The sequence below is a fragment of the Marmota flaviventris genome, chromosome 2, assembly GCF_047511675.1.
Source record: "Marmota flaviventris isolate mMarFla1 chromosome 2, mMarFla1.hap1, whole genome shotgun sequence".
Lineage (NCBI taxonomy): Eukaryota > Metazoa > Chordata > Mammalia > Rodentia > Sciuridae > Marmota > Marmota flaviventris.
The window spans coordinates 196,453,356-196,462,812 of record NC_092499.1 but is presented as its reverse complement, the minus strand read 5'-3'; the positions used below and the strand labels follow the sequence as shown (position 1 = coordinate 196,462,812).

Genomic DNA, 9,457 nt, shown 5'->3' with positions numbered 1-9,457 from the left:
CTCCAGGGTATTCGTCACCTGCCGTCTCCCTAGGCCCTCTGCAGGCCACTGTCATGCCCAGGAGAGGGGCTTCTGCCTGTTGCTCCCGGCTGGACACTCTGTGCCTGGAACACAGTAGCTGCTCACTAAATGTCCGTGGAGGCTGGGTGGGGCTCAGTGCAGAGTCTGCCTAGCGTGTGCGAGGCCCTGGGTTCCCTCTCCAGGGCCACCAAAAGCAGTAATGATCCTGACGAACACAGTAATGATGATGTTGCTGGCTGGACACATGAACCTGGAAGTGCAGACGCTGGCGCATCCCGGGTTGGGCAGCAGGCTGCATGTTAGGATCGCTGTCCAGGGCAGTGTCCTTTGGGTGCGTGTCCTGAGTTGGGGTTTGCAGGCAGCTGAGGGTCCTGGGTGTTCATAGTCAGATTCTTGGAGCTGGGCACTGTCAGGGGGTCGGGGACGGAGGGGAGGCGGGCCTGGCTTTGGCCTCTGGCTGAGCAGCGTCAGGTTTGTGAAGGTCAGGGAGGCAGTGAGGGCAGTGTGGCCGGAAGTGGCCAGCCCAGTCTGCTGGCCTGAATTATCTGGGAAGAAAAATAATCACATTCCAAGGGACCCAAGGCACTCTGAAGGCCAGGGCCCCTGGGGGAGGGGAGGGACTGCAGGGGCAGGGCTGGCCTGGGCCGAGGGTGGCCTGCCCAAGGTCAGCGCCGTCCACAGCTTGGAGATCCAGGAGAGCAGAGGACGGAGCCGGCACCGTCCAGGGACTCACCCCCCAATATGAACAGGGAGCACAGCAGCCGGGGCGCAGCGGAGGGGAGACCCCTGCTCCTGGCTGGGCGCAGCTCAGAGAGCCCTGGGGCGGCTGAGGCTGAGCCTCTGCCCTCAGCCAGTGTCCACTCCCCCCACTGGGCCCTGGCCTGGGCCACGGCGCCAGCAGAGGGGGCTGCGGAGGCCACAGCCCCTCTGGCCGCCTTGTCCCTGTTGTGGAGGAGCCTCGGCCTTTCCTTTTGTTTTTTTTTTTTTTTTAGCAGCTGAGGCTGTCTGAACCCTCCATCCTCCTGCCTCAGCCTCCGGAGCCCCAGGATCACAGGTGTGCACTAGAGGCTGATTTTTATCTCACTTGTTCTGGCTGTTTCCCCAGCGCTGGGCTTGGCATACAGCAAGCACTCAATAAATGCAGGAATGAGCCCAAAGCTGGGGGGGGGGGAGTTCGGGGAGGGGCTGGGAGGAGCAGGAGGGGCAGGAGCCTGCGGGAGCTGGGCAGAGGTGACACCTTCCTCCAGAGGCGGCATCTGGTAAATCAGAGGCCCTTCAGGCACCGCCACCTAGCAGCGGACACGGCACACCCACCCGTGGCCGGCTTGTTGGGTACAGTGAGGCCAGGGCGGTCGCTTCCCGTGCTCGGGCCCACGGTCCCCAGGCCTTGAGGCGCGACCCGCCCAGTGCATGGCCGGGTGGCCCCGCCTGCCCCCGTCTGCGGGAAACCGCGCGCCCTGGGCTCAGCCTGGCGCAGCCGGTCGGTCCCCTCCTCCAGCCCCGGGGCAGGAGGGACGCGTGGCCCGCATCGGTCCGCAGCGCGCCGGCGCCCCCCGCTGGCCTCCGCGGGCGCCGCAGCCCGGTGTCCCCTCCGTGCAGCGGGACAACGGCCATTTGTGAGCCGAGGACGGTGAGAAGCCCGCTCCGCCTCAAATACCGCCCAAGCCTGGGGGCCCCCGGGGCGCCCACCGGCCCAGAGAGGCTCAGGAACCCGCCCGGGGTGGCACAGCTGGGAGGCAGAGGGCCTGAGCCCGGGGGCTGCCCGCGTCGGAGGGCAGAGCTGGCAGGACCTCAGCTCCCGCCAAGTCCAGACCACCCGCGCCACTGTGGGCGACGCCAGAGCCAGCAGGGACGCGGGGACAGACACAATAGGCCGTCCCTGCCCTCGCAGCCCCCCGTCCCAGCGGGGTGGGGCGGGCAGGTAGCCTGCAAACATCACTATCGCGGTGATAGGGACGACGATAAGGCTGCCTGTCCCCAGCTCGGCCACACCCACCTGACGGCGAGTTTTGGCCACATCTGAGCACTCACTGGCTTTTGATGCTGGACAATTGACTCTAAGTGCGTTTAGGAGGGGACCTCCCTTGCCACCACCCAGGACTGATAGTCGCCTACTGGTGACCTGCCTGAGGTGGGGTTGGTGGCGTCACTGTAGCGTTTGTGGCTGTCCTTGGCGCATGCCTCAGTTCCCGGGAGCCCTGCTGCGGCTCTTTGAACCGCCCTGGAAGCCCCAGTGGAGGCAGAGGTGTCCTCCAGGGCTGAAGGCAGGTGGCCCGGCCCCTCTGCCTCTTGGCCGGCACCTTCCCAGATCCTGCTCGTGATGCCAAGGAGTCTGAGGGGGCCCCTCCTGAGCAGGGCTTCCACCTTCGCCCCTCGGGACAGCACGGGGTCCTGCCACGTCTGGCCTGCAACAGGCCTGAGGGCTGCTGGCCAGAACAGATTCTGAACTGATTCCCAGAATTCCTGCAGCTACACTTTTCAGCCAGTCCTTCTGTTTGTCCCTCCACCCAGCTCCCCCAACTGCCCCGCAGGATGCTTCACAGGCAGGACCCTGGGACCCTTCCCTTGTCACTGGCAATGGCCTGACAGGGGAGGAGGGCAGGGCTGGGCCATTCCTTCGGTCACACACCCTGACCTGTGCCCAGCAGGGAGTAAGGCAGGACCAAGCAATCAGACAGGCTGAGCTGCACCCAGGGAGGTGACAGTGGCACAGGCTAGGGTGGCAGGGCGGGGGCACTGGGAGGCGCTGCTTCTGGTGTCAGCTTAGAGACCCACTGTGGGCTCGAGGCGCGTGGGACAGGCCCGCCCCAGCCCTGGAAGGCTTGTGGGTGTGGGGCAGCCACCTGCCGTCCAGGTGCTCACAGCCTCCTCATCCATGGGACTCAGGGCAGAGGCCACTTTCCAGGCTTCGAAGGGAGGGGCTACCAGGCAAGAGCTCCCCCAGGCGCACGCGGACTGATGCGCAGTCCCGCCAGCCCAGCGTGGCCCCAGGGTGGCCACCCGACCGCCAGTCCTGTCAAGCCACAGGAGCCACTTCATACTCCAAACAGAGCCAGAGGGTGCTTGCAGACCCCTGAGGAGAGTGGCACAGGACCCAGGGAGCACCCTGTCCAGCCCCAGGAGAGGCGGCCACGAGGGACAGGGATGCGGCCTGCACCTGGTGGGAGGGAGCCCACAACTTTGCAGACCACTAGAATATGTCAGAGTTCAAAATGCCACGTCCCAGGGGCTGGGGATGTGGCTCGAGCAGTAGCACGCTCGCCTGGCATGCGTGAGGCCCGGGTTCGATCCTCAGCACCACATACAAACAGGGATGTAGTGTCCGCCGAAAACTAAAAAATAAATATTGAAATTCTCTCTCTCTCTCTGTCTCTTAAAAAAAAAAAAAAAAACCGCCACGTCCCAGGGAGAAGCTGCTCCCAGGACATCCCCCGAGAGCCCAGGCACACGCAGGTGCCCAGGCAGATGCCGCCCTCCGTGCTCCACGGAAGGCCTGGCCCTGTATGCGCTGTGGCCCTGGAAAACCACGGGGCAGAGTCCCCGTGCTGCTCTGTGGGACCCAGGGAGACCCTTCCAGGGCAGAAGCAAAGTGAAGCCACAGCCCAGTGAGTAAAAAAAGAAATGGTGGGGAAGAGGGGGAGCGGCCGGGCGCAGGCTGGGGGCACAGGGCGACCGCGGCTCTGCCCTCCCTGCCCTGGGAGCTCCGCCCAGCTCCCTGGAGCCTCCAGGACAATACCAATGTAGTCTCCAGCTAAGGGGAGGGGCGAGTGCTTTATTAACTGGGGTTTTATGTTTCCGTTACTGGGGATGGAACCCAAGGGCACTTTACCCTGGAGCCACATCCCCAGCCCGTTTTATTTTATTTTTGGGGTACCAGGGATAGAACTCGGGCACTCATTCACTGAGCTCCATCCCCAGCCCTGTTTTGTATTTTATTAGAGACAGGATCTCACTGAGCTGCTTAGGGTCTCGCTAAATTGCTGAGGCTGACTTTGAACTTGTGATCCTCCTGCCTCTGCCTCCTGAGCTGCTGGGACTGCAACTGCACCTGACCTTTTAAAACATTTTTTTAGTTATTGATAGACCTTTATTTTTAAAAAAATTATTTATATGTGGTGCTGAGAATCGACCCCAGTGCCTCACACACGCCAGGCAAGTGTGCTACTGCTGAACCCAAGCCCCAGCCCCCTTTTTAGTTATTGAGACAGGGTCTCACTAAGCTGCCGAGGCTGGCCTTGAACTTGCCGTTCTCCCGTCTCAGCCTCCAGGATCCCTGGGATCTCAGGCCTGTGCCACTGGCCTGGCTCACCTGGATTCGTGTGATCCTGTTCTTCCCGGCTGGCTGTGTGGCTGCCACCTCACTTCCTATGACAACTGGCGGACATCCCCTGCTTTCTGAGACCTCAGAACAGATTCTTGGCTTCTTGACACTTTGGGATCACAACGAATGGTTTCTCACCAACAGTGGGCAGGGCTGCCTCGCTAGGGACACGGGCTGATGGAGATCTTGTGTCCTTCCGGTGGGTGAGCTGTGCTCCCCTCCAGAGCCGGGCCACAGGTGCTCCTGCCTGGCCTCAGAACCCACAACCTGAGCCTGCGCAGCGCTTCCAGGAGCACAGACCTGCTGGAGGTCAAAGGGCACCACATGGACCATCTACGGAGGACAAGGGGCAGCTGGAGGGCCTCAGTGTGGTCACAGTCCTACACAGGGTAGAAAGCTGAATGACAACTAAGTGTTGGATATTTCACATAAAATCTGTCTCCAGTTTCTGTGTGACTGTCCCTGGCCTGAGCAACACTGCACACCGTATGCACGGGGCCTTGTCCCCCAGGGCCTCCCTAGGCTGCGTGCACAGCGGTGGCCGCAGGAGGTCCTCAGGAGGAAGCAGAGTGCCTCTGGAGCCGGGCAGCCCAGAGCGCACGGTGGGCCCTCCCAGGCGGCTGGTGTCTGGGGGAGAAGGAAGCTGCAGGAAAGGCCCCTCTCCCAGGGACTTCTGTGCTGAGTTAGGACACGAAACCCCAGTGCCGAGGCCTCGAGGTCCTTCCTGGACGTGATGAGGGAGCAGAGCAGGGACAGGTCATGGGAAGGCTCCCCTGGGCCTCCAGAGGGGAAGGGTAAGACCTGAGGCAGGGCAGACAGGACAGCAGACAAGGGACAGCTCAAGGGCCCGCCCCATCCCGGCTTCAGGGACCTACTGATGACTTGCTATTGGCCAACCAGAGGTTGCTTATGTTCCTCCTCCTCTTTTTTGGGGGGTGCTGGGGATGGAACCCAAGTCTTGAGTATGCCAGGCAAGTGCTCTACCACTGGGCTCCGTCCCCACTTTATTTTTGAGGCAGGGTCTTGATGAGTTGCCCAGGCCCGCCTTGAGCTTGGGATCCTCCTGCCTCAGCCTCCCGAGTTGCTGGTACTAGAGGCACGAGCACGGCACCCTGTACCTGTGAAGAACGTGCTTTTTAACTACTATCTTCTGAGCCAGGGGCTGGCAAAGTAGGAGGCAGGGGCCAAATCCAGCCCACTGCCTGTTTGAGTTCTTGAATGAAAAACAATTTTTATAGACAAGCATTTGCAATTGACTTGATTATTGAGAACATGAACTCGATCAAGCAAGATGTTATCCCTAGAAGAAACTATCGTGTTAGGATAGTAACATTACAAAAATATTGTACTCTGTGGAAATCTGCTTTCTCATATGTAATTAAGCACTTACGTAAGAACCCCGACTTTTGCCTGTTGGCCCAAAAATCCTAAGTATTTTTTCTACAAAGGACCAAAGGGTCCCAAAGCGTCTGAAGCATTAATACCTGCCAAATTAATATGCCAGGAGGAAGAACAGCACAGCCTGTGAAATATTAATACACACTTTTTATTATATTAAAATCAGGCAATGGTCTGACAAGAAAAAGGCTGCTTATGGAATACTGTTAGGTTAAACTTTACTTACAGGATGTTAAATCCTTAGAACCAAGATTTCCCCCAGAAATAGATTAATGGGAACATCCATTGCTTTTCAGACTTGATAGCTGCTGCTTCAAAAGGTGGTTTTACACAAAATAGTAAGAAAAAAAAAAATAAACCCTTCAGAACACCATGAATTGCCTTTATTTGTTTGCATCAGGTCTCAGCACAGTGGTCCTGAACAAGAAGTGGGAGGTGCAGCAATGTGCCGGGAGGCCAGGCCCCGCCAACGCTGGGAGCTGCTGTGCACACCAGCTCCTCCTCAGTCCCTGCTGAGCACCCGGGAGGCAGCGGCACCAAAACCAGTATCTGCGCTGGGTCCAGGTTTCTCTGTTTCCAGTTGTCAGATTCCACACTGGGCCCGTGGGGATGGCAGGCGCGCCCCACAGGGAGCCCTGTTCACCCTTCTTCACGTCTGAAAGCCACGTCATTACAGGAAAGGGAACAGTCCAGAGGGGCCCTGTGTGCTCACAGGCGTCTCCACGAGGCCTCCTGCAGGTCTAAACAGAGGGACCCTGAGGGCTGGCAGGCTATGTCACCTGGGGACTGCCCTGTCCACCTTACAAAGACCTGGGCCAAAGATGCATCGGCTGAGGGTGACAGCAGAGTGGCAGGACCCAGGACCCAAAGCTCATTTCCCGGGCTGGTGGAAAGTGATCAAACGTGGTTCCAAATGTGGAGGAGGAGGTCAGAGATTTCCAACCTGACCTGATGGCTTCTGGCCAAGCCAGGGGGGGAGGTGGAGAGTGCCGGGTGGTGAAGGTGGACAAGGGAGTTGAGGAGGAGGGAAAAAGCAGCACCCCTCGATCAAGGTAGGGGAGGGGGAAAGCCCTGAATTCTTCGAGAAGGCCAATTTCAAGGGGGCGGAGGGTTACAATCTATGCTTCGGCCAAGGACAGGAGTGGAGGAGAGTGGGGCAGGACGATGGCTTGGAAGGGGTGTCCTTTAAGACTTAAGAAAGTAACCAGGGTGCAGGCAAAGCACCCCACACCCAGCAGCAGTCCCCAGGATGTGACCTGAAACCTTTGCTCTACTCTAGCAAGCCTCTGCTGGAGGGCTGTCCCAGGGCTGCCCCAGGGCTGGCAGGGCAGGGGGGGAAGGCAGAGCCCCCAGGCCGAATAATCAGCAGCAAGGTGACTGTGTGACGTGTCTTTTCACAGTTGAGTTAGACGTGCCCCACCGGTCAGGATGGGAATCAATTTAAATAGACTCTCTTGATCCCAGAAGTTCAACTACATGGACAGTGGTCACACTTGACAGGATGATTTGTTATAGCACGACTTATATATTTCAAATGGACAAGAAATTAGTATCATTTACAGTATCTTAAGATAAATTGCCTTCGAATGGGAGCTTCCTTTCCAGTACTTTGAGGTCTACAAGACGAATCTAGAAAATTTACTACGGTGGAGAATGAAGACTGCTTAAATCGAATGGGGGAGGGCTGGTGGCGTTGCTTTTTGATTAATTGCTGTAACACTGTCCTTCCGGAGGCTGGGGGAGTTTCATATTCTCTTTAGACATCATTAAGCGCCGCAGCTCTTGCAGAACAACTTTGATGCTATATGAATTCTGCCACTTTGCTAGCACTGATATGGCTCTTGGGTCCACCTACAAAAGGCAAACAAAACCAAATTACTCTCAGGGTCTCCGACAGCCGCATGACCGGGCTAAGCCACAGCATGAGCTGGTGAGAAGGCAGTTCTTAAGCGGAACGCGCTGATCACAAAACCATACCTGACATGCAGGACGCCCCCGGGCAGGGTCCCCTCCTCCAGCCACTGTTTTTCCTTTGTGTCCCAATTTGGGAGAAGGCAAGGGTAACACTGGCCCTTGGCAGGACTCCACCCTGCCCAACTTGGCTGGACAAGAATGATCTGCTGTGGGCCAGCTGTGGCCATGCCTGGGCCCTGGATGCTATGCCCGGGCAGGAGATGACAAAGATGACGCCAGGCAGCAGGGACAGCAAAGGCATGGTGGACTGCACCCGCGCTGCAGTGGCCAGGGCCCCCCCCCAGAGCCAGGTCTCTCCACCCGGCACAGCGCTCCCCAGACGCCAGGTGGCCCAGACACATGAACGCTGCACCCAAAGCGTGAGGCGCCTCTGACTCTTTCAAGTCCTCTGAGTCCACCAAGGACCCAGATTTGGCAGATCTTAACGTGGGCAAGAACCGGGACACGCCTTTGCCAGCAGCACATACAGGAAAGGCTGACGGGCGGCGGCGGCAGGGGACCATGCGCCAGGCCCTGGGTTCCATCCCCAGCACAAAAAAGGTCTTGGAGCATTTTGGACTTCAGATTTATGGGTGCAAATCTAAAAATCAGTTTAAAAAGCAAGGTTATTAAAAGATAAAAATATCACATCCCAGGCTTAAGGCCCGGGAGGTGGCGCTGTGGGCAAGGCCTCTGGTCTCCCGCCTCGCCTCCTCATGTGCGCGGGGACTGAGTGAACTCTCATCTCGAGTGCGCAGCAGTGCTGGCCAGGGTGAGTGTGACACGAGGGGCAGGTGGACACGGCTAGGACACAGGCCCCGCTCCCACCTGCACACAGGCACTCAGATACAACCTCCAAAGGCCCCTGGTGTTAAGTACAAAGCAATTCTCAGCCCAGAGGGACAAGTGGGGACAGAAAGCACAACTTACCACTCCATTAGAACTATTAACTCCATTCATATTAATTTTTGTTACAAATCTTACAAAGGGGGGTGCTTCTGGGTATTTAGGTCCACATTCTATTTTAAGGCTGTATATTCGGTTTTCATAAATTGTCTGGAAAGAAAGGGCACAGAGATGTCAGGCAGTTACAGACAAGGAACTCAGACAGACAGAACTCACTGAAGACCATTTATCATTTACTCCTGATGAAGAACTCAAGTGCCGTGGAAAGTCGGCAGCAACTCATCCCTGAGTTGGGAGAGTAAAGAAGAACATTTAAGGACATTTCCAGTCAGTGTGGCCAAGCCCTACCCCAGGGGCCTGTGCTGCGCCTGTCCCTGGCACACCTGCCCTGCTCTTGGGGAATGGCATGTGAGGGGCACTCTTCCTTCCAGAAGCTGCGCTAACTGTCCACTCACCCCAGGCTCATCAGCCAATGTACACCACCATGTGCAAAGTGTGACACTGGCCATGGCTCAAGGGAACTTCAGATGAAGCACAGGCTGGGCTCAGGCCCGAGGCGCTCCCCTTCCATCACCGTGGGGCTGGGCTCTGCCTACGCAGGGTCTCCACTGGCCTGCATCGTCCTCCCTCCGTGTTTTTTCCCTTGGCAGGCACAGTGACCAGAGGGACCACAGACATGCAGCGGGTGAGGCAGAGGAGGTCACAGGTCCTTTTAGAAATGCCAACTACGTCTTTGCTGAGCAGCACAGGGAAGTCCAATGTCCACACCAGGGACCTTCCCCAGTACCTACCGGCCACCAAGGGTATCAAGACTGCTGCTGGAGCCAGCTGCCCCTGTTTCCTGCAGTGTTCCTCCTG

The 9,457-nt window shown here is 58.0% G+C and overlaps 1 protein-coding gene across 10 annotated transcripts in view; it reads right to left on the bottom strand.

The window, feature by feature from the left end:
- Positions 1–6,101: 6,101 nt before the first annotated feature.
- Positions 6,102–9,457, bottom strand: part of Ube2v1 (ubiquitin conjugating enzyme E2 V1) — a 29,558-nt gene continuing 26,202 nt past the window's right edge. For 9 of the 10 annotated variants that reach the window (XM_027946372.2, XM_027946374.2, XM_027946379.2 and 6 more), the window contains 2 exons: positions 8,624–8,749; positions 6,102–7,591 (listed from right to left, as the gene is read on the bottom strand). In XM_027946372.2, coding sequence (XP_027802173.1) covers positions 7,445–7,591; positions 8,624–8,749 — 273 coding nt within the window. In that variant the 3' untranslated portion in view covers positions 6,102–7,444. The remainder of the gene's footprint in view (positions 7,592–8,623; positions 8,750–9,457) is intronic. The other variant, XM_071608996.1, reaches the window with a different exon arrangement.